The sequence below is a fragment of the Ambystoma mexicanum genome, chromosome 2p (genome assembly GCF_040938575.1).
Source record: "Ambystoma mexicanum isolate Mex_15411 chromosome 2p, UKY_AmexF1_1, whole genome shotgun sequence".
Classification (NCBI taxonomy): Eukaryota; Metazoa; Chordata; class Amphibia; order Caudata; family Ambystomatidae; genus Ambystoma; species Ambystoma mexicanum.
Genome location: NC_090923.1, coordinates 305,173,835 through 305,198,468, shown reverse-complemented (window position 1 = coordinate 305,198,468; position 24,634 = coordinate 305,173,835). Strand labels below are relative to the sequence as shown.

At 41.5% G+C, this 24,634-nt stretch overlaps 1 protein-coding gene across 1 annotated transcript in view; it reads right to left on the bottom strand.

The window, feature by feature from the left end:
- NINJ1 (ninjurin 1) overlaps nt 1-24,634 on the bottom strand; it is a 353,613-nt gene that overhangs the window by 161,509 nt on the left and 167,470 nt on the right. Inside the window, exon 2 of the mRNA XM_069643603.1 lies at nt 362-587. Within this exon, the coding sequence (XP_069499704.1) occupies nt 362-587 (226 nt within the window). The remainder of the gene's footprint in view (nt 1-361; nt 588-24,634) is intronic.

The window sequence follows — 24,634 nt, the reverse complement described above, 5'->3', positions numbered from 1 at the left end:
CTGGATCTCCTTTCTCCAGTCTGCTGTGTGGCCTCCAATAAGGTATAATCCACAGAAAACAGATTATGCCTCATATGGCTCCAGCGGATCATAGATTTCAAACTCCTCAAACAGTCCTGAAATTTCTTAAACCTGAACTCCATTATCTTTGTTAGTTCCTCTGATGAGCACGCTTTGGGTTAAACAATGACCTTGTTAATGCGATGGTTATTGAAGAGGCACTGTTTGCATTATGGCCCCCTCGTTACCATTGGCAATGCAAATACAGTATTGGCGAAATGGGGCAAATGCACCACATTCTGATATCCAAAAGGGAAACAAATGCAAACATTAGTAAACCATTAGGAAATGCACTACTTACCAATGAATATTAGGAGGACTCCCACGATTACCTGAAGCACTAGTGAAATGGTAATAAGGACAATAAGTGGGATGTAAAATGAGAAAGAAGGTCCTTGTTCAATCACTGCTTTCAGTTGGGATGCGTTTGCCATCAGCAAGGCAATATCCAGCATGCTTTCAGCTGCACTTTTCTTGTTGGCGTAGTGGTTCATATTCAGAATTCTTTGCCGCCGGGGCGGATGGGTCTGGAAGGAAAAGATACATATTATATTTTGTACGTACGATATAATGGAGTTCCTAGTGCATACTGTATTCTATTTATTCTGGATCCATGTTTCATTTGTTGAATTACTAATTTCCCATTGGTAAATTACTCAGAGACATGCTGCTGCAGTATTTTCACGTTCAGAAGCAGCAGCTCTTCTGGCACAAAGCAGAGCTCCTCTGACACCATCTGTACTTTCCAAAAGGTAACAGGAGCTGCACTGTGGCTCAAGTCAATATGTGGGTGCTGTGAAGACGGGGATGCCCACACCTTTGCAAAATACAAGGCATACCCAGGATGTGGATGACCACATCCTGTGCAGTTAGTCTCTACAGGGGGCAATAATGTTTATTTTTGTTTTGGCTGATATGCGTTTAAGTGCCACAAATAAGCAGAAACTGCTCTGTTGGAGTACAGATAGGAGGAAGATGGGAGGTGAAGAGGAACACACAATTTGAGGATGTTTGGTTATTTACACATCCATGAACTGCCCATGGCGAAGCCAATCCATATGCCCCTCTCTGCCCAAAGCACATCCTCCAAGGCACTCCTTGAGCTAGTTCTATCAACCAATAACATCACATGTTGTGATGTATAAGGCATGCCTTTGTTATTTCTAAGCAGTCTTCTGAGTGTTAATCGCTTCATTGCAGCTATAAATGTGCTACTGGTTTAATAATGGCATTTACCATGCATGCCTTCATTCACTTTATAAGCAGCATGTGTATCCTGGCCTTTGTTCCTTGAACTGAAGTCTTGTTAAAAAGAAGCAGTGGCAAAGCCAACAGTTATAGCATGTGTGTAGGTATTAGACAAACAACTGCCTATCCCATTCTTACACAAAAAAAACATGCTTATTCAAACCTTGTTATGTTTTTTCCTAAGTATTTGTTGAACTTATTTGACAGGTCCCTACATCCCAGCCCGCTTCTTCTCCTCATCAACCCTGCGAAGGATTGAGTGTGGTTTATCTGTATTTGTTTATTCATCATAAATAAGATTATACAAAAAAAGAAGAGATTCAAGTAATCATTTCAAGAAATAGGAAAACCCTAATTTACAGGGCCTAACACATGTAGTAAAATAATGATGGTGCTTGCATCCTCTGGAAAGAAGCCCATATAATCTTTAGATGAACCTAGTAAACCGTTACAGGCAATATTGCAGGAAATTGGTCACTGGACGATTGACAAGGCTAAATGGAGGTGTTTACTTTTGATGACTTCATTAGGACACATTTGAGTACTGACCCTGTATATATAGGAAGTGAGAAAAAGTTAAGTAAAATGAGTACTAAATAAGGATAGCAAAGGAAAAGGGAGATATTAAAAGGGTAAAGAGTGGGAGGAGAAATAGGAGGGCGAGGAAGGGGCATAGAGGACTTGGGGCAGAACTCCCATTAGCAAAATCGAAAGAGAAAAATCTATTTAAAAAAAAATAAAAATCCGGGAGGTCATGGAAATGTCCATGTCTAAAGGTGTTGCAGAACTAAAATGAAGCCCTAACAAGTTTTTCATCTAACCTTTAAATGTAGGTAATTTGATGACAAAATATCTCCTATTTGGGTATTAGAATCTCTCAAACCTGCCTTCAAAACACGTCTGAAAAGTCTCTACATGTTGCTATAAAAAGAATGAATTACTTTTGTCTAAAACATTCTCTAAAAGGTTACGCAAAAATTGTAAGTGCCCACTGCAAGTAAAATGCATTCATCACAGATGTCTATTGATATCAAATACGGAGGAGAGGCAGTGAGGTTATTTTTTTCTACCCATGATCTTTGAGTGCCATAAAAATATTAAGCTAAGGTAACTGTTATTGTATAGAAGGATGTTTTGAAATAAAGGTAGTCCATCAAATACAACTGCCCCGATATGCCATGTTTGCTAAATGAAAGCATTTATTTTTTGGTCAATTTCCCTGAAATGGTTGAATCACTTTTCAAAACATTTTTAAGTTTACGAGTTTATCCTAAGAGGTGTGCATGTAAAAAATTAAGAAATTTGGTTTTACCAATTCAAACATATCTGCCCAAAATGGAACCTCTATAAAACAGTTAAAAAAACCTCCTCTCTGGGAGGATCGTATTTTTACTGCTTCTTCAATGTGATAACGTTCAACTGAACACACCACATTTTGTATGAATAAACAGTTTATTTTTATATTGCACCTAAACCATGTTCATTTTAAAGCAGTACAAATAAGATTGCTAATAAAAATGTTCACCTCATAAATACAACCTTGCTATTACCTCACAGCATGTACATCGCTGTGTCGTTTCCTTGCTAGGTTCACAATATGTAAAACCTAAATACAAATTCTTTAAAACACCACAAAATAAAACAACATTTGATATACAAACAAGCAAAGAAAGTTGGTTTAATAGTGGATAGAGTAAATAGACAAAACATGTTGCTTTCTCCGACTACAATTTGACACCTGGAACCTGCCTAAACTGAGAAATACTGTCTTGCGGTCATTCACCTGTCGAACTTTCAGGCATCATCTAGAGTTCTAGCCTGATAACTGTAGCATTCATTATCATGCGGCATAATGACCCTGTCCCAATATATGGTCCCAATATACGGTCTACAAGGCTAAAATGCTAAATGATCCTACCAAGTTCACCTGCCCTTGTAATCTGCTGGACTGCTGCAATTTAATAGACTCTATTTAAATCTGCATTACTATCATAATTAGGATATTATTGAGCATAGACCTAGATTCAGGAAGCCATCGAGAACTTTACAATCATAATGTGGAAAACACTGTGAGGAAAGCAGAGAAACAAGGATACAGGGAGTTAACAGCAGGGGATGGTGGGCGCAGGCAATTTGGCAGCAAGCGATCTACCAGCATCCCGGGAAGGGACCAGTTGGGATCAGATCACCCAGTCCCTGGTAGGGTGGGGACTGGAGGGTGTGTGTTAGGGAGTTGTCATTCCTTGAAGGGGGGTCTTGAGCTCCTCTCTGAACTGTAGAAACTAAAGGGTGAGTGTGATGTTGTCAGGGAGAAATTGTTGAGGTGTAAACAGAGGTGGCCTGTCTTCTGGTTCTTTCCTTCCTACACCGGCAAAGTTCAAGTGTGTCCTGTCCTTACTTCTGGTGGATCGTAGGCCTAGGGAGATGCTCCTGAGAAGTGTCCAGTTCTAGTTTTGTGCTTATACTTCTTTTGCAGATATACAATAATTCTGGAGTCAGATTAGGCTCATCTAGTCTGGCCCTTTTCTACCCGTTTTAAACTCATAGCCCACACTATTTTCCACCTTGGCACTTAACTTAACGAATGACCACCAAGCATTATTTTCTGAGCTCGGGGAAGGCATGATGTCCAAATGAGGTCACACTGAAATTAGTGAGAGGGAGTAGTGGCCTAGCACCATCTTTGTGTGTAAAGCATAGAATTCAGCAGCTTATAACGTGCCTCCTACACATAAGAGTGCATACAGTAGGGTTTATTCTGGAATAAGAGGCAACCACACATAGGGTCCCATTACAAGTATGGTGGTGTGGTAAAAAAACAGCAGTAAAGGGGTGGTAATTCTGTTACTACTGCATTACATGTTTGGTTTTGAGATGGATGGTTTTCCTCCTGCAGAGGTCTGGAGGGAAAATCCATCACCTTACTGGAAAAAATTAAATTAAAACAATTAAAAACGTCAGAATTACCGCTGGTGGCTATTCTGCTGGATTCCACATGGAGTCCTCTGGACTCCAACAAATGGGTATTTACACCGCCTACCACAATTTGTAATCCAGCAGAAAATCGTCATGGAGCAGTGGAAGTAACAGTAATTCCAGTTGGGGGTAATCCGCTGGATTTATCACCGGAATACAGCAAAACTTTTAATGCGGCCCATAGTGATGCGGCAGTCAAGTAATTACTAGAATATAAAATTCAGCAGGTATTAAGGATTCAGCAGATGCCAGAAACGGAGGCAGCCTATTGGTGGCTGCTCAAAATCTTAAATGCATGGTTAAGAACGATTCTGCTGTGGCAACATATGGTTTCACTAGCAAAGCAAAACCTTCAAAGGATTCAGAAGAGTTTTAATAAAAAAACGATCACATCATGCTAATATTAAGTTTACTCGTTGTGGTGGAAAAGAAGTAGCATTAATAATATGTTTACATTTTCACACACTTTGCTTCAGATGAAGTTTAGATGTGGCAGTATTCGACTCATTTTTAGAAATGGGGGTAATATTTTAGGGAGTATACATTATTATAAGCAATTATTATTTCCAATGGTGGTATTAATATCGTTGGTGAAGCACACTTCATGACACCACGTTAATCATGCAAATTATAAGCTGCCTTTTTATCTTGAGAACAGGTAGTAGGAATGCTTCTACCTGTGGCCCTGCCATGCTAGTACCACTTATCTAAACCTATCTAGTTGTTTCCTATTTTTGCCTGAGAATTTGTACTACTTCTTATATTTTTATGTTGCGAGAATTTGCCTGTTTTAGGTATTCAAAGTGTCTGATATGCAAATCTCTGTAGGGATTAACACACTGCTGAGAAATGTCACCCTTTGCAAAATAGCACAAGTTATCCAAAATCTCGTTTTCTGCACGGTCTCCTGGCTAGTCCACAAATAGGATGGCGGTACGGCCAACCACCGTTAGATTCCTAATTCTGAGAGGAATCAGAAAAGGCATAACTTGGGAGATCTTTGCTTACAGTGCTGGGTCCTGCATAGGATCAAGCAAACGGAATGCTAGGCAGAGGCATGTTTTATGTCCAGGTGGAGCATGGTCACCAGGACAGAGTATGTAGATGAGCATTTGGGAGGACTCTCAGCCCAGTGAAAGCCTATTCATGGTATCTCTTGGTTCAGAGCACACAGGGGCGTATCTGGGTCCACCGCCACCACTGAAATGCGCCAGTGCGTACGAGGCAGAAGACCAAGTTCTTCTTTTATGCAACAACAAATAAATGAAGTTTCCACAAGCTCTGACAAGATACAAATCAGGAGGAGGGATGTTCACAAACCACCAATACAAGCATTTGAAACTAAATATTTCTAGGATTAACTGGCATTCTTTGTGGTTATTATCGGTCTTAAATAACCAGGTAGTGTGACAATTATCTTAAAATGTGAATATTACATTTGTGGCATATGATATGATATGTTTATTTATATCACGCAGATACACAAGTGTTTGCTGCGTGATGACACAAGGGAGGGGTAGAAGGGAGGGAAAAAAACAATAAAACAGAAACGATCTTACTAGGCCCATTGAGAACGCGCAAGTGCAGGAGACAGGTGGGGGGAAAGTGCAAGGCGCCGAGGAGGGATGTAAAAATAACAACAACAGGTAGTGCGCTCGGCAGGTGGCAAGTGCAATAATTAAGTGCAGACAACGAGTGTAAGATAAGTGCAGTTAAGGTGACTCTAGGGTTGCAGATACAGACCCAATTGCAAGGGTTGCCAGGAGGCAGTGCGGGTAGGCAGACGGGTGGGCAGGGATCTAGGCCCGAATACAGAGGGTAACCAGGAGCCCAGTGCAGAAACAGACAGATCAGCAGGGGAGGGGAAGAGAGAAGGCAGAAACAAAGAGGAAGGTCTTGAGGTGCTTCCGGAACCGAAGGTGGTTCTCCTCGAGTTTTAGAGAGGCAGGGAAGCTGTTCCAGAGGGAGGCCCCAGCCGAAGAAAGAGATCTACCACCAACTTGTTGATTGGAGAAGCGACTGATCCTGAGGGAGTTGCATGTAGCGGAGCGAAGAGCTCGAGTCGGAAGGTATTTCCTGAGGGAGACCATCATCCCAATGCCCATTTGGCATTGGTTCTTTGGACTCGTTCCAGGTTAGATTTAGGTTTGTATATCTAAGAAGCACAAAATAATATTGATAAAATGTTTTAAAAAAAGAAACTAATCGTGACATTTACTATATTAGCTTCATGGTGACCCTGGAGTATTCTACCCATTTAGTCAATGGAGACCTCATTGCTACAAATACACACCTCCACATCAAACAAAAGGGTGCATGTGCTCCCAACACACGGCCACAGAAGCTTATAGACTATACTCATGAAAAATAGAAATGAACAAAGACTGCTCACAAAGGAAAGGAGAAATCTACTGGCCAATCTACTAGCCAAATAATATACAAACTTGCCTATTCCCAAATGTACATTATAGGGATATTAGACAGTCACCCTGAATGCTGTGCCATATGAAGCATATGGCCGCAGGCCACACGCTTAATGTAGAAGCAGTGCTCTAAGGTGCCTCAAGAGCCTCATTATTTACTTTTTGGAGGTACATTGTTCTACTTTTAGTATTATATAGAAATGACATTTTCTGGTGTGATCATCCAAAATAATGTAGTGGAATGAATTTCTGTGAAAAGTTTTAAATGAACCAACATTTCTGTAAAGTTTCCAAAATCCAACATGGTGAGAAGCCGAGACAGGCTCCAAATGTGGAACATGGAATCTGCTTTGAGTCAGGAGAATGAAAAGGCCTTGAGCGAACAGCAAGTGTGGCATCAAATTAAGAACAGGCGTCAGTAACAGGTTAGGCACAGGCATTGGTTTCGGGTTACAAGTAGGTGCTGGCCTTGCGCGAGGAACACTGATGAATTTTGGGTAAGGAGCAATGATGGATCTTGGAATGAGATGCAGGAATCGGCCCGGGGTGATGACCAGGGTTGAGCCTCGGGTGAACAGCAGAGATCGCTACTTCGTAAAAAACTCTTTGGATGATTATGATTTTAAGAAGTTCTGCCACTCATGCAGATGGATTTATTACATTGGTCCACAAGCTTTTTAGGACATTTTGCGCTATGTAATTTAATTATAGGTGATTTTTTAAGACCCCATCTGAGAACACAATCCCTTTGTAGCATACTTGCGAGGAAGCTTCTATTCCCTGGTGTCATTTGTTTGTTAGAATGTGGAAGCAGGATCAGCAGTACCCCTTCAGTGTTCTAAAAACATCAAACTCGTCAAATATAAAAATAAAAATCACAAAAGCAGGTTCCTGCCAAGAAGGCTAGGAAATAGATTTGCTGTAAATTCTTCCGGGCCTTCATCCAATCTGAGGTATAAACACTGATAGAAGCTGTTTATCTTAGGAATGTTACTGCCTCTGAGAAACGTCTCCACTTACAAAGAAGAACACCCATTATGTTACAGCACAAAAGTAGGTCACAGTGCCCTGAAGAACGTTATGCCAACAAATGACCCTCTTTGAATAGGTTTGAATCCCATCCGAGTGGTGCTGGTTTATTTCAAGTTAAGACCTGTAAAGAAAAATGTGCCGTTTTAACGTTTTCTTCGAATCTTTGGATTTTAGCTGCAAAACTACAATATTAAAAAATAAATCACAAGATCACAATGAGAGTTTACAACTGTAGTGTACAAGTTTGTGCAGTACATGTGTGACATGGCAGCACATGTGGGTTTCCCTCCCTCCATGTCAACATATAGTCAGACAAATATGATATAGCAGCCACCTTGCATTTCTTGTGAGCATGCCTTAAATACTTTAACTTTATCAGGAGAAGCTCCCGGGAAGTAAAGAAGTAGAGCAATGACAAAAACATTAGCACACCACCTATGTCTGAGCAGAGTGCTTCACGTGCAACGATATTAATGGGATATCCTCATGAAAACGACACTGGAACCTGCAAACCATATGAATGGTGCAGACTACCACCTCTACTCTGGGGTGGTATTCTCTGCTAAACTTCACAGGGAAACGAAATAAGGTGACCTTATGTTTCTTAGGAAGTGCCAATTTGCACAGTAAGATTAACTCCTTTAATACATTTTAAAAAATACAGCCATTTTATCTGTATATTCAGGGTTCGAAATTGAGGGGATCTAAGGGCTATTAGGTCCTGCTTCTAGCCTAGAAGAGCCTGGTTAGCTTAAAACCAACAGTTACCAGGAGCTACTTTTGGCTCGTAGAGCCAACTGGTGCCTTCCAAACATGTAACTGTGACATTAACTTTGAGTATTTGGGAATGTTAATAAAGAAGAATTAGAACACATCCAATACACATTTAAACACAATGGTTCATACAAAATGGACAAAAGGTTAAAGGAGCATCTCGGGTAGCTCCTGGTTTCCCTGTGGCAGCACCTGACACCCGACACCCAGGAGCTGGTTTTAGCTCCTGCTCATCAAATCTCAATTTCGAACCCTGTATATTAACACGTTTTACTGGGAATCATGCAAAGAAAATATTACTTTGTGACTTTGCGGATTAACGCTCACATCGTTTCACCATCTTGGAAAATATGCTGTGGAGATTGTCCGAGTTCTCGGATTTACCCTCCAGCCTCTGACAGAATGGTGGGTGGGCTGTGACAGCATCCAGCTATGAACCTACTCACCCCTTCCTCTGACAAGACAATGGGCCTCATTATAACATTGCTGGTGCAGTAATAATGTGCCGGTACATCCGTTTACCGGCATGTTACCGCACTGGCAAAGTACAAGTTTGCCAGTGAGGTGGATGGAACCCCACCGGCAAAAATAGCCCGTATCACTGGCACTGGTAACCCCAGACTCCATGAAAAGATGATTACTGCCTGTACTGGCACTCATAATGCAGTGGTAATTCCGCCGGACTGAGTGCTGATAACAGTGTTACAGGTTGCTTGCATCCAGGATAACGGCAACCGCGTAATGAGGCCCAATGGCTTTAATAAGCACTTCATGGGAAGGAAAGCTCTCTGTTTACATTTCGATAACTCAAAAAATGTCAAGACATTTCAAAAAAGACGGCTCTGCGCTGTAATTGAAACATAAATAGCCCTTCATTCCTTTGGTCCAGAGTTTGGGGGGTTGTGGAGGGAATACATCGTATTGTATTTCACTTCATTAAAATTGTGAGGGGGATTTGTCACACCTTTCCTTCCCGTTTACTATGGCCATAATTGGGCTAAAGTGACCGTTATTACTGCGGTTTTGTGATCCATAAACCTTGCTGACGTCCACTTGATGGCAGACCGATTATTTAAAAGTCAACAGTCACAAATAACACAGGAACTGCTTTATGAGCCAAACAAAAAGGTCAAAATAAATTGTTGTTACGCAGCTACAGACCAATCTAAAAGGACCAAGTACCCACCATGCTCGATTAACTCGAAAGCATACTCCTGGCCTTTACTAACACTCACACTAAAACAACGTTCACAATTGAGTGGAAATTACAATTAATATTAAAGAAGTTGTCAGTATATTGCTGCTTCTTTCCCTTACTAAAACAAATATGTTCCTCTGATTTTCTTTAAAAGTTTTAAGAGACAGAGGATGTGAACACTTGAGATAAAGCACTCAGGAAAAACAGGGACATACACGATGATACATTTCCTGGAATCCTTCTGTGCTCACGCACAGTGGATCACGGGGAGAACACAGAAGCAATTCCCGTCTACCACTAAAGTATTAAGAGAGGGAAACAGTGATCCTGAGCTACAAGCTGGCAAAATAGTGCAGCAAGATAATCAGTCACGGGACATATGTGCCCAGCCTGCAGGAGACCGGCTCAACACATCACCTAACCTCAGTCTTTCGAGGTCAATCTATTGTGTAGGATTCCATGTGGTAATCTATTTTATTATAGCACTTAGGAGGTGGCCGAATTCAGCATTAAGCACAAAAAAATGTGATCATATTATTGGGACTCATTGTTGAATTCTTCCCTCCAGTATTGCCCTACCTGGTCCATTCCAGAACCTCACGGCCAAATACAAGCGGGTGAGAGAGGCGAGAGAGAGGCAAGCAGGCATTGTGCACCCAGTGTGAGCATATGGATGCTATGGAAATCTATTAAAAACATCAGGAAGTGGGCCCTGCCTCCTACTGCCTCTCTCAACGTCCTCTTACCTACTACCTCTGCCACAGCCACAATGTTTGTTTGGTAATGCGTGCCCAACCCTTAGGTAGCTGGGCTCAACAGGTACGAGGATACTTAAGGTTTAGTTACACAATAGAATAAGTACAGTAAGGCAATAGGAATATGCAGTTAGGTACAATGCTATGGTACAGTATGTTACATACATAGGTGTATATGGCAGAGTCTCCAGGAATCACATGTCATTAGCATGCAGCCAATTTAGGGTATTATGCCTAAAGCTGTAGTAGGACTGGTCAGTTCTGAGGGCTGGGGGTAGTGCATCCCAGGATTTTGCAACTTCCACTGGGAAGCTAATATCTCCCGCTTTTGTTAATTTAAATCTAGGTATCTCTAGGCAGTGGGAGTTGGCCACTCTGGAGGGGCGGGTCGAAGTTCTTCTGACCATTCTCTCTGTAAGGTATGGCGGTGCTGCATTGTTAAGGCATTTGAATATGAGTGATACTGTTTTGAGTAGGATCCTGTCGCATATCTTTAGCCAGTGGTGATCTCTTCTGATGTTGGAGAAGTGTTCTCTGTTTGGTAAGTTTAGGGCAGTTCTGAGGGCATTGTTTTGTAACGTTTGTATTTTGTTGAGGATATATTTGTAAGCTCCTAGGTATAGGGCGTTACAGTAATCCAATTTTTACAGTATTAGGGCATTGGCGAGGGTGATGCAGCTGGCTTTAGTTAGAAATGATCTGCAGACCCTGATGAGCTTGCAGGTGTAAGCGGTTGAAGATGCCATGGAGTTAACCTGTTTCCTTAGCGTTAAGGTGGAATTTCCTTAGCGTTAAGGTGGAATCGAGGTAGAAACCTAGCATTTTTACCTCTTTAACTACTTTGATTGTGTTGCCGTCTATATTGAAAGCGGAATACTTGGAGTTCAGTTTTTTTAGGTTGGCATCAGAGCCAAGAATCAGGATCTCTGTTATATCGTCATTCAGGCAGAGGCCATGGGATGCCATCCATGCCTGAATGAGGAGGTACATTTTATTTACCAAGGCTGCATCGTTGTCAAAATTGCCCCAAGGGGGAATGAGGATCTGGGTGTCATCCGCATAATTTGTGTAGGTGACACCCAGTCTGTCCAATTTGTCAAATAGAGGCTTGGTAAATATGTTATACATAGTGGGCGAGACACATGATTCTTGTGGAACTCCGCAGGTGGTCTGGATTGGGTCTGCTGATGCCAAAAGAGGAAAAGACTCATTGTTCTATTTTCTAAAAAGGACTGGACCCAGGCTATTGCATCATTCGAGAAGTGGGCTGCCGATGCCAGATGTTTACATAAGACTGCATGGTCCACCAAGTCGAAGGCCGCCAACAAATCGAGGAGGAGTAGCATGGCCGTTTTTCCTTTGTCCTTAAGCTTGTCAATTTGGGTTTTTAAGTAGATTAATGCTGTTTCCCTGCCATGTTGTGGCCTGAATCCAGATTGGCGGGAGCCAAGTAGGTGGTTTGCTTCGAAGTAGTTCTGAATTTGCAAATATGCCACTCTGTCAATTATTTTAAGGAGAAAGGGTACTCTAATTAGTATGGATGGAGGGGTCTGGGGTCTGTTTCCTAAGCAGAGGTAGAACCGAGGATTCTTTTAAATTACTTGGGACGGAATTGGTCTTGAAGGAGGTATTAATAAGCTTTGAGATGAAGGGGGCTAGGTCTCTTGCTGCATCTTTGATTATTTGTGCGGGGCAGTCGTCACCCTGGCAGTTAGATGGTTTCAGCGATAAGATACTTTTATCAGTTTCCTAGATGGAGACTTTAGAGAAACTGAATGGTGCTATGGTACTGATTTCTCCAATAGGGGTGGTGGGTTTCATCTCAGCGGGGAGCAATGAGGATTTTTTGTTGGCAATTTTGGTTTGGAGTGACATTATTTTGTTGGTCAGGGAAATTCTGAATACTAATGTCAAAGACATTGGGCTTGGTAAGCATGCAGGAAGGGCAGGCGTGCAACAGTCCTATCACACTGCCAGGTTCAAGACAACAGCAGCCGGCCACTGCTAACTTAAATAATATTGAGCAGTGACCATAAGACATGGTGCGCTTAGTTTCAGACAGTGCACTGGCTCCTCTGATATTAGAATGAGAATTAGGCAAAATTTCACCTGCCATTATAATGCTTGCGGAGTCTATGGAATCCGGCCTTACTGTGGTATGTATACTTGAATTTGCCTTACTACGCTAACTAGGCATCAATACATCTGGCTTTAAATAGGTGATTTGGCTTAATGGAATGTAGCTTTGCTGTCTCAAATGGAAACACTTTTATTTGGACTTACTGGGAAAACGAAGCATACTAAAATCCAGCCTTACTCTGCTATCGGCTCCTGATAGAAAATGGCCTAGGTGTGCTATCTGGCAAAATAGAATCAAGTGCTAGATGGCAATAGTATTTGATGGTGAAGCCAGACAATAGGAGGAGTACATGAATGAGAGCAAAACGATATGTGGTTTGGATACCTAGACTGTTGGCAACATTAACGATACCTGCCATATGATGCAAGTACAGAAGCATTGTATACGGTAATAACTTGCAAGTGATGGCTCTTATTAGTAGAGGTTGGCAAGCCACACGATGCATACAATAAGTGGAGACACATCAGAGGCAGGGATCTGGCTTGACCCGAAGACCCAAAGAATAAACTGGCCCATTGAAAGAAATTACATGTAAAAAAGGCAGCCAAATATGTTCTTAATTGCATAAATAGCATACAATAAAATGCCATAGTTACCATCGATATAATATATAGTAGGTGCAACCCAAAATGCATTTGCTAGTGATATTCAGAATATAAAGCCTAAAATGGTATGCAAAGTTAAGCAACATATATTCACAATAATGTCAAATGCATGTGACTCGTAGGGATCAGTACACACGTGATAATATGTATACCCAGCCTATTATAGAATTAGTTAGGAGACATTGCAAAGATGTATTTGCCCTTTGGCCAAATGCTTTATATTTATATCATATAGTCTATTTTTTGTTTTAGCGCACCGAGCACGAGAATAACAGGACACTGGTTATTGGCTTGGCTCTGGTTTGGATCTCCAGTCACACAGACCCTAGAGATAAGTCAGAGCCAACCACCAGGGTCGAGCCTTCATTTGCACCACTGATCCTTGGGAATAAGAAGACAATAGTTAGCAAGCAGTGCGAGTACCTCCCCCGTTGTGCGAGGTGATCCAAAAAGTCCTTCTGGAGCTGCCCTCTACGTCCAAAGAGGCAGAGGGTACTCCCGTTGATCCTGAAATGAGAGCATCTGAGAATATGACCCAAGATGGATTCAAAGATAAGTCAAAAGTCGAGGCTGTTGCTCACCCGGAAGTGGTTGTAATAGAAGACAACCAAGTAAAAGATAAGGACTCTACACCGTCGGATGGTGAACCGGAGATCCCGACTGTAAAAGAGACCTACTCCATTTTTTAAAAAGACAAAAAAGTATTTGAGAAGACAACAAATGTGGCAAATGAGGCATCAGCAGGAGGCAAAAGAATGAAAAAATACAAAAAACATGACTAATTGTAAGAACTCAAATGCCAGAAATGCCCGTATGTTTGAGAAATTTGAAAGCCCTGAATGTGACAAATAAACTAAGGTGGAGAAATTGAAAGAAAAGCAAGAGCCAATTAGCAAAATCTCCAATTCCAGTGGCTAGTGTGCCTTCAAACCTGCCATTAGCTTGTGATCAAATGCATGATGCTGGTATTATGGACGATCTACTAAATATGTCTACATATGACATCACAGATGAAGAAGATGAAGGCGCATTGCGAGAGGAGAGTGCAAAACACCGAACCATTTCCACATCAGATGCTGAAGTGGAGGTGGAAATAAAAACCAAGACAGTTGATGGCACGCCCCATGAGCACGTTTGGAGAAGGGTGATATTCGATCCCTCACCCATTAAAGTAGGGTCTGATCCACAAAGGCAGACTTCTTCCTCGAATGATCTATACGACTTTAAAACAATCGAGGATCGAAGGAAGATGAGAACGCATAAAGCACTAGGCTTTCTGTCAGCAGGCATTGCTAAAAAGATAACTGTGAATACAGCCCAGTCAAAGGAAGTAAAGAACAAAGTTCATCAGAAGAGGGCTGCTGAACAGGTGACTAAAACTAAAATCTACCATTTCTGAGGATAACGAATCCTGGAGAATTGATCGACGATTAAATGAGCTGAACAAGGAAAAGATCTTGCAAAAAGGAAGGAGCGGTAATGTGGCAGTGCGGATAATTCTGGAAAGAATCAGACTAGTCAATGATGGATTGACCATGAAAAGGTTTAACATGCTGCAATTGCTTCACCATGTATCAGCCAAGAAATGGATTTCGACTGCTGACATAAAAACTGTGGAATTCATTGAAGATTCTTCACTGGACAGAGTAGTGCTACACATAAAGTCATAAATTGTGACTTTATATTGGAAAATGCTGAGGACCTTTGGGACTTAAGATTCAATGTGACTGAGATTACAACAAAGAAAGCCGATGAGAGCTCGAGATGAGCTGCCCGTTATAAGAGGGAATGCTTCCTTTATGCCAACGGCTAATTTATTATTGCCAGGAGAGACAAAGGCGGTCATCAAAAATAACCATCATGAAATCGATGAACAACAGGCGGTACATAAAGAATTTATGGAATTTAATAAATGTAAAAAAACGTTCAAAATCACAATCGAACCCCAGTCTTAAGGGAAAGACTCAGCAACGAGTAGTAAAACTGCAAAAACCAATAACATGGCGGAGGAAAACTGGAGCTGGATTGTTGGCTCTCTAAATGCAGAGAAAGAGTTAACATCCGAATTTAAAAAAAAGATTATGTGAAATTATTGGGTTTCTGGAACACCCGAGGCTTTGGGCATTTGATATCGAGATCTCTAAAGCTTCTATTACCACTTGACATTATATACCTACTGGAGACATGGATGAAAGATCCACCCATTGTCGAAGGGTATGAAGTAGCCTTCAACCCCGCGATAACCAAAACCAAAGGACGACCTATGGCCAGATTAATCACTTTGATCAAACGGCAAAGTGGATTTGAAATCCTGAAGTCAAGCAATCCATCATACATACAAGTGACCACGATTGGGTTGAGATTTGCTGGGAAAGACAATATAACAATCAACGTCTTGAATATCTATTGGCAACATAAAGCAACAGGCAGGATGGAATTCATTGAACAGATATGCAAATTGCTTGATAATATAACATCTGGGGATGTTAATGACCGTATCATTCTGTGTGGTGATCTTAATATGGTTCTTCTATCCGAACTGAAGAGACTAAAAAGAAAGACATGGAATGAGAAGCAAAGAACATCGGTGCTTGAAGAGTTAGATGTTAGAAGTATGGATATACTTAATGGAAACATGATGGGTGAAATTCCCCCGAAGCCAATGTGGGAACGTGATGATCAAAGCTCTATCCTTGATTACATGATCACCTCAAAAAATATCTGCGAAATGAAAGTCATTAAAACAGCACAAAGCGATCACAATCTGTTGACTATCTCGTTTGAAAATGAAAAAACCAAAACAAGAGCCCAATGGGAACAGAAATTAGAAGTTGAACCGGGAGGGAATTGGTTAAGATTCAAAAGCCAGAAAATCATCAGGTAGACTGAAGCAATGGTAGACCTACATACGGAAGAGGAAAGGAGCGGCCTAGAATATACTGTTTTACTAGAAGTATATAAAACTCAGAATTCTGGAAACCAAAAAGTGGCTGTGAGGAAATATGTGTACGATCCAAACGTAGTGAATAAGAAAAGAGAACTGTGAAGAATGCTGACAGTGATAGAGCAATCCCTTCTTGGCAGAGACATAAAGATCATTGAAAAAAGAAGGTGAAAATGAAATATAAAAATTGGCTAAAATGGCATAGAATGACCAAGGAACAAAATGATGCTGAACGAATGATTAGCTGTTTTGCACAAAGAAATTCTAGAGATTTCTGGGCAACAATAAATGAAATAAAATGTCCCCAGACAGAACTCCAGTATTTGCAATGTGGTGAATGAGGAAAAATGGATCAGTCATTATAGCAAGCTATTCCAAAAACAACATCCTTGTGATAAACAAGAGGAACTAACAGTAGAACCATGGAATATCGTCATCACTAGAGAAGAGATTTATAATAACATCAAGAGCCTCAGCTCATCCCGAGCACCAGGACCAGATGGTTTAACGAATGTGATACTTAAAAATTTATCCACAGGAATGGGCAGACTTTTGCTATCAATTTTTTAAGATGATTATAAACAACGCAAAAGTCCCAAACACATGGAAACGTGCCATAATCGTCCCTATTTTCAAAAAGGGTTCAAGGCTCCAGCCAAAGAACTATAGTCCAATAGCGCTACTTGATGTAGTGGGGAAAATGTCTGCTACTCAGCTACTAGCCCAATTAACGTGGATCAAGCAGGCTGGTGTTGCCGACATGAGACAAACTGGTTTTGTTAAAGGCATGGCTGCAGTCTAAACTTTTTTATTCTGAATGTCTTGAAAACTTAAGCAATAAGGAAGAAGACGCCGACATATGTCGCCTTCATCGATTTGGCACACGCCTTTGACAGTGTGGACCGGGAGCTCTTATGGGCAAAAATGTCTAATGAAGGTTGTCCATCGAGCTTAATTGCTGCCATAAAAGCGTTATATTTAGAGACATCAGTACAAATTCGCTTAGACGCAACAGGACATCTAACAGCACCCATAAGAACATCACGAGGAGTGAAACAAGCGTGCCCGTTGGGAGCGACGTTCTTTAACTTTTTCATTGCAGATGTTAGAAGGGCCGTAGAAGAAGCTCATTCCTTTCCACCGAAAATTAGTGGTACTCATGGTAGTACAATGATATATGCAGATGATATTGTGCTCCTTGACATGACAACGATCGGCCTCCAAAGGAAAATCAACGCCTTGAGAATTTATATTGATAAAAACAGTCTTGAGATAAATGTAAAGACATCCGAGATATTGGTGCTAAAAAATATTCAAGGAACGAAAAAAAATATGAAGACAGAGAAACGTATTAGGACGCTGGGAAGGGAGACCCTAAATGTGGTCAAGGAAGCAAAATATTTGGGAATCACAATAAACTCAAATATTAACGATGATCCGATGGTGAAGAAATTTGCATCTAAATGCAACCAGTTGGCTGCACAAGCGGACAGGCTGCATAAACCGGCTAGGAGGCGCGCGCATGTGCACGTGACACGTGGATGTCACCTGATATATTAATGGAAACCAATGATGCGTTGATGCGCGTCATTGGTATTTCCGTGACAACGGGCCGGCCATTAAGGAGGCGGGCGCGTGTGCGCGTGACACGTGCGTGACACGTGGATGTCACGTGACATATTAATGTACACGAATTGGCCAATACCGAGGCAGAGGCATGAACACTTGACACGCGAATGCGAGTCACGTGACATACGAAGGAAAGGCCGCCGCCCCCTTGTCTCCTACTTAACACACGGAGATTTGAGCTATAGGGGATAGACGTGCCAATGCAGAGCGCCACGCTTTAAACCAAAAAGGCGCCCGTGTTATGCATTTTTCATGTAAGTACATGTGAAGACTCTTGACTGCAGGGATGTTTCAATGCTCTATCTTGCCCTTGGGATAATTCTGTAGCTGTATTTATTCCCTTACCCTTGACTGCAGATCTTACTAATAAAAAGCAAGCTTGCCGTTGTTGGCCGGGACCATATGATTCTCTGTTCCCCCATATATCTTTGCTCTAAAATAATTGCCCATGTGATATAAATTGTGGTCGCTCTAAATTGAGAGCTTTTGACATCCAGTCTGTTTGAATATCATTATAAACCTTGTAATTATTCACAGATGTATTACACGTGGACTGGACAGTAAAAGTTGGGAACTAATCTGTGATATACCAGTCTTTAGAACAAAAGGGAGTGAATACCAAGGGTGAGTTGAGATTCCTCTGTTGTTAATACGATTTCAGGGGTTGTTTAAGAGCATTCCATACCATCGTTAGAATTATCACATATGTTGTGGTTACTTTTCTAAAATAACATTGTGGCTAATAAATTTAGGTGGCACTCTTTTGACACCAAGAGATGAGACCTTGATATTGAGATTGGGAATTGAGGTGGTGTTATGCGATAGCCATGGTGCTGTGTTTGTTGTGGTTGGCAAACCAGTGTTGTGCCATCCTAAATCCAATAGGTGGAATTTAGCAGCTTCCTAGTAACTGTGGTTCATTTTGTTGATCCCACAGGTTCCTTCCCAGACTGTTCCAGTTCCATGACACCTACTGCAGGGTGGTAATGTACCATGCCATCTACTGTTTTTAACCATTTTCCTCATTAAACTGGTTGTTGTACAATAAAATGCACCAACTCGTGAGGAGCTTAGACTGTCCTGAAGAATGTGGCGTCACTAAACCTAAGCCACTGAAACCGGTCGACGGTGTTTGTATCATCTAAAAGGGCTCCAACTTGCCCCCATTTTAGTTTTATGCAAACTTTTTTACATTGTCCCACTCTCCATGAGCAAAAAGTTGATTCCACATGGGAAGCAGTGATTGTATTGTCTTTGTGTGCGTTTGTGGGATCGGGAATTTATCCTATTTCCCGAAGTTGTGTCATTTTTACATTTGAGTACCCCAGGAGCGGTGTGACAATCAATGGGCTATTATTATTATTGTCAATCCCATTAGATGCCACATGGTTTAGTTTGAAGAGAAAAATTGACTCTCTTCACTTTCCTGGGCTGACTCTCCTTTCCTTCCCCTGGTTTTATTGGTAGTCTCTTCCGATTTAAGCCAATCGAGAAGAGAGTGGGCTGTGACTCTCAGGGTTGAATGTATTACATACTATAGAAGTGGCAATTTTACTCTTATTCTGTCACTAATAGACAGGCGTTGTAACACCGCAACCTAGTCAAGGGCACACTTTAGGCAGGGATAGCTCCCTTGTTTCGCTCTATCCTCCTGTCTTCAGCCACAACCTTGTTCTATTCTTCTTTGAATAGATTTGAGTCCACCCCACAGTAAAATAAGTAAAATAAATAAAACCTTTTCTTAGGGTTTGGTTCTACGATCTGGACCTATTCTTGGGTTTTCAGGTGCTTGCTAGTAGCTTTTACACAGTTGTGTGTTGCCCAACTTTTTGTGTTAATAATATCTATCTAAGGGCAATACCCTGTCAACTTATAGAAATTGCCCCATTGTTTGTTAATAATGCATAAAAAGTATGGCAAGTTCTCGATGCTTCCCTTTATCCGCTTCTATAGGAACAAAATCATTACAGTCTTGACCTATGGTGCCGAGACGTTGTTTGGCTGTAATAATGAGATCTGGAAAGATGCAAACAGGTTATCTGGAGGAGGATCTTAAATTTACAAAAAGGTTTTCCAACAGCGTGTATACGATATGAGGTCAGCCTATCGTCTATGACTGCTGTAGTGATGTGGAACACTCTAGTGTTATATCGAAAGGTGATTGGAGGTGATATTATCCTTCAATTTGAAATCCTAAATAATGACATAGATAAGGAGGTGGATAGCCTCCTAAATCAATGGAAAATTGCTTGCGAAAATATTCTGGAGCGGCTGAATACTGATAAGAAATGGCTAATATGTAATCCAAATGCAGTAAAAAAAAAACCTATATGAGCAAGACTGGATTGAAACAAATGAAAAAAGAATCCAACACACAAGAATGAGAAACCCTCCGGTAGAAGCTAAAAAATTGCACGCTATACTAGATTACATGGCGAAGTTCCCTTGCAAGAAGACAAGAACAACATTCTTAAAGTTTAGACTGAACAATCTAGACACACGAGATGTCGGATATGGCATGAAGGATGTGGAAAAAAAACTAACCATATATGTAGGCTCTGTAACTCCCAAGAAGATTCCCTGAAACATCTGGTCCTATTCTTCCCCAAGATGAGAGAGGGGCTGAACTCAAAAATTATCCAGCCCATTATGCTGAGGATTGGTGGCAGATATTGCATGAAGGCTCCAATAACAAGATAACATTTGCGTTATCCTTTTTTGGGAAAAGATGAAACAGAGTCTCCTGAGAGCTGACGAGCAAGGGACATGAATGATGCTCTGAGATGATGTTCTTAACTTTTCAAACGTTCGTTTTTTTTAAATTTTTTAAGTTTACTTAGCAGTTTTCTGGTGTATAAGATCAATTATGAAAATGCATTCAACATTCTAAACAGTTTGCAAAAATGATTTTTTAAAGTTTTGTAATAAACTAAAAAAAAAACTTTAAAACAAACAAACAAAAGAAAATGTGTTTAAGTACCCGACAAATCCCTACATGTTAGTATAAAGGTTTTGTGATTCTATTAAAGATATGGAGGAGACCATTTTGCTTTCATTTCTTTAATTTCAGAAGCAAATGAAACTTTTTTTTTAAATGATGCACTACATTAAGTAGCATTCCTGGGGCTTTTCAGTAGTATAACCAAAATGTTTGGAAATCTATTATTATTATTAGGGTATTTATTGAGCGTGGACCTCATTTTTTTAAAGCACCAGAATGCATTCCAATGATAGGGCGAAGAATAAAGTTAGGGGGCAGAGAAACAAAGGAGTGGGGATCTAACAGGGGAGGGAAGGCAATTCTTAGCAATGGATTTACAATTAACCAGGGAAGGAAACACCCAATCTCAAGTATGGTGGGTAAGCACCATTATTAAAAGACACATAGCACTGCATTGGTGCGCTGACCCATTCCATTCCAAAATGGATGACAAGTTGAACGAGGTACGTTGCCTGGGCAATGGAGGTTTCGCATCCTTACAGTAAATGGCGCAGCTGCGCCAAGCTCACACACGCCTACAGTTTCTTCATCGGCGGCAGCCTTTGATCTTCGATCGAACCAAGGTAAGATCCATATTCTGACTTGTAAATTCAGCATCGACTTTTATCCCTCTTTGGGCTGGCATGGCATGCACCAGTGGGTATCTATAGTCACAGGGTTACCTTTCTAACTGAATGATAGGGCCATCATCACAATGCGCATAACAGACCCACAATACACAATGCAATAGAGCGGGATTTACTATTGCTAAAAGCCGCTGGTGGATCTACAATGCGAACCGGTGCATGGGTTCTCGGACAGCACACCCCCCCCACTCTGCACACCTTTATCGTATTTGTACGTGTCTAAACATAAGCAGACACTGTGCATACTTTGTGCATATTTTCTCAGTGGCATTATATACAAGCATGGGCTAAACACACATATTATACAGCTATACTCATCAACTGTGCCCCAGGAAAGGCATGGTAGCACTGACCGTGGTAGCACAACAACATGGGCTCTGTCATACCCTAAAGATGGTTTTTACCTTCTTGCAGTAAATCAGCACATGTCCAGCCCCGCAGATTTTTGTCACTAGACCCAACCACATGTTTTGGAGGGGTCATCACAATGGGCCTCATTATAACTCAGGCGGTCCGGAAATAACGGTGGCGGTAAACCCGCCGCCACCGTTGTTTCCGGACCACCTGATCCCGACTCCTGCAGGCGGGAGGTGATGTTCCCGCCAGGTCTGACCTGGCGGGTTTAACACAGCCCGCCTCCAGGCGGACGAGGAAACACCGGCAGCATTACGAGATGCTGCCGGTGTTTCCATGATCCCCATTCCCATCGAGTCCCATAGGACTCAATGGGAATGGGGATTAACACCATTCCACCTCCGTGATTCCCGGAAAACTGGGGTTGTAATGCCCTGGTAATTCCGGGAATCACGGAGGCGGAATGGTAATACGAGTCCGGCGGTAACCAGGCGGTTTTACCATCGCGGTTACCGCCGGACTCGTAATAAGGCCTAATATCTCTTCTAAAGTCTAGCAAACATGGTAAGAAATTGACCCATGATCCAAACCAGTAACAGTCATTACTGACCAAGACGCACTACTTAACTATCCAAACTCGACAGCGATTGTACACCAAATATTACCAATTACTTTTATTTTCTGTTGAGGAGTACTTCTCACAAAGATCTAGTGCTCCTTTGTCCAGTACCAAGGTGGACTGGAGACAAAGCCTTTATTTGTATTTCACTGTGAGTTTCTGCCCCATATTCACTTTGATCATCTCCTTCTAGTGACTCTGGGAGTAAGAAGATCAAGCCACACAGCCTCTCTATCTACCACAAAGTGGATTCTCAACAATACTGTGTGAAACTTTACGAACACGGTAAGACAAACCACCCACCTCCACATTAGTTGAGGGGGAGCTCTTTCTTTTTGAAATAATGAGCATTAAATGCCCTGCTTTACAATATTGAATAATTATCCAAACGTATATACACACTCTTACACATCTCCCGACACCAAAACCTTTACTTCTGTCCTGATGAAGGCCATCCATTCCTCAGCACAATAGACCAGCTACCAATTAGCCGATAAACCTTGGTGTCGAAATTCTTTTGCAGTGTACAGCGCTAACACTGTCACTATTGTAAATTGGGTTACACAAACGTTGTTCTTTTTTAACCAGATTGTCTGATCCCAGAATGTCAAAGGGGACCTTGTGATTTTTATGCCGGTCTAGTTTAGAATGTATCGACTTAAAATGTCACTCCATCATGTATAGGCATTGTATTTGTACCACTGTTTATCCTGTTGAAATATCATTTATTCACAAATGTATGTATTGAAAAACCTGGTTAAAACTACAACTGATTTGTTTAATCACAAAAGAATAACATTTATTTTATAATTCCTTGAACATTGGAGTGTGTTCGCTTCATTTGTTCACCCTGATCAATTGTTCTTATTACTATTAGCCTTGTAGATGATGCAGCTGGATCTGAATCTGATATGGGCTTGCAGCGGGAGCCAGTGCAGTTCGATGAGGATTGGAGTGATTTAATTTTCCATAAACATAAGTAATAATATAAATTGCGAAAACATGTAATATGAACAGTAACAATATAAAATAAAAAATATATAAAAACAAGCAATTAAACAAAAACAAAATATATTTATGAACAACTAAACCACAAGAATTCAAATGTCCCAATAGAGACAACACAAAATGTCATGCACACATTTACATACACCACAAACCTCCTGACAATCTACAACCTCAAATACCACTCATACACAGACTCAAACTATCAGTTTAACCATAAAGTGTTGAATATTCAATGCATGCAATTGTTGGGCAGCGCGCATTCGCATGTAGCCGTGGCTGGTAATAAATGCAATCAATAAATCAGGACCGGAGGCAGGTGCGTGTTAACTGGTCTTTAATCAAACATGAAATGCCTAACTGGCGGTAACCCCGCCTCCTCCATCACGTGGGACGCAGCACACTAGCAACTGCAATAGCAACTGCAATAAACAGAGGACTGTTCCTCTGAAAAAATAGTAATAATAAAAGTAGGACGTTACATCTCCCCTCTCCTTGAACAAATACTTCAACAATGTTCAATTGAATTCTTCAATCCATCTCGTGGGTCTGCGGATGACCCTCTTGGATGGGCTGCGCGCCGGTGGGGCCAGCTTTACTGGAGTGCCGTCACTTTCATCAGCGTCTCTTTCCTCTTCATGATACTCAGAGTCCTTATCTGACGAATCATCTGTCAGTGTTATTGAGGTGCTGACAGGGGTGTCCGTGCTGTTGAAAGCCTTGAAAAAGGATGAATTCCTGGTGATTGTGCCATGTGGGCTAGCGGCCGTTACCATCGACCCTTGGATGTGAGTCACTGTCATGGGGTCTCGCTTGAAGGCAGGCATGTCCTTCGTGACTTGGTTTTGCCGTACTAATACCTGGTCACCAATGCAAATGGTGCTAGGTCTGGCCCGTCTTCTGGCATCTGCGTATTCCTTCATTTTGTCCTTGCTTTCTTGGTGTTTGCTTCTGGCATTCTTTATGTGCGTAGGATCATCCTTGGCTCGTGCATAGTGGGGAAGCCTTGTTCTGATGACACGTCCGAACATTAGCATTGATGTGCATTCACCGGTTGAGCTATGCGGTGTATTCCGGTATTCTCGTAGTAAAGTACAGATGGCTTGCATGAATGAGCCATTTGTGATGGAACAGATCTGGAGCGTGCGTTTAAGGTTTCCCATGAAGCGTTCCACCATTCCATTGGCCTGTGGCCACAGTGGTGTGACCTTGTGGTGTTGGAATCCTAGGTGTTCTGCGAACATG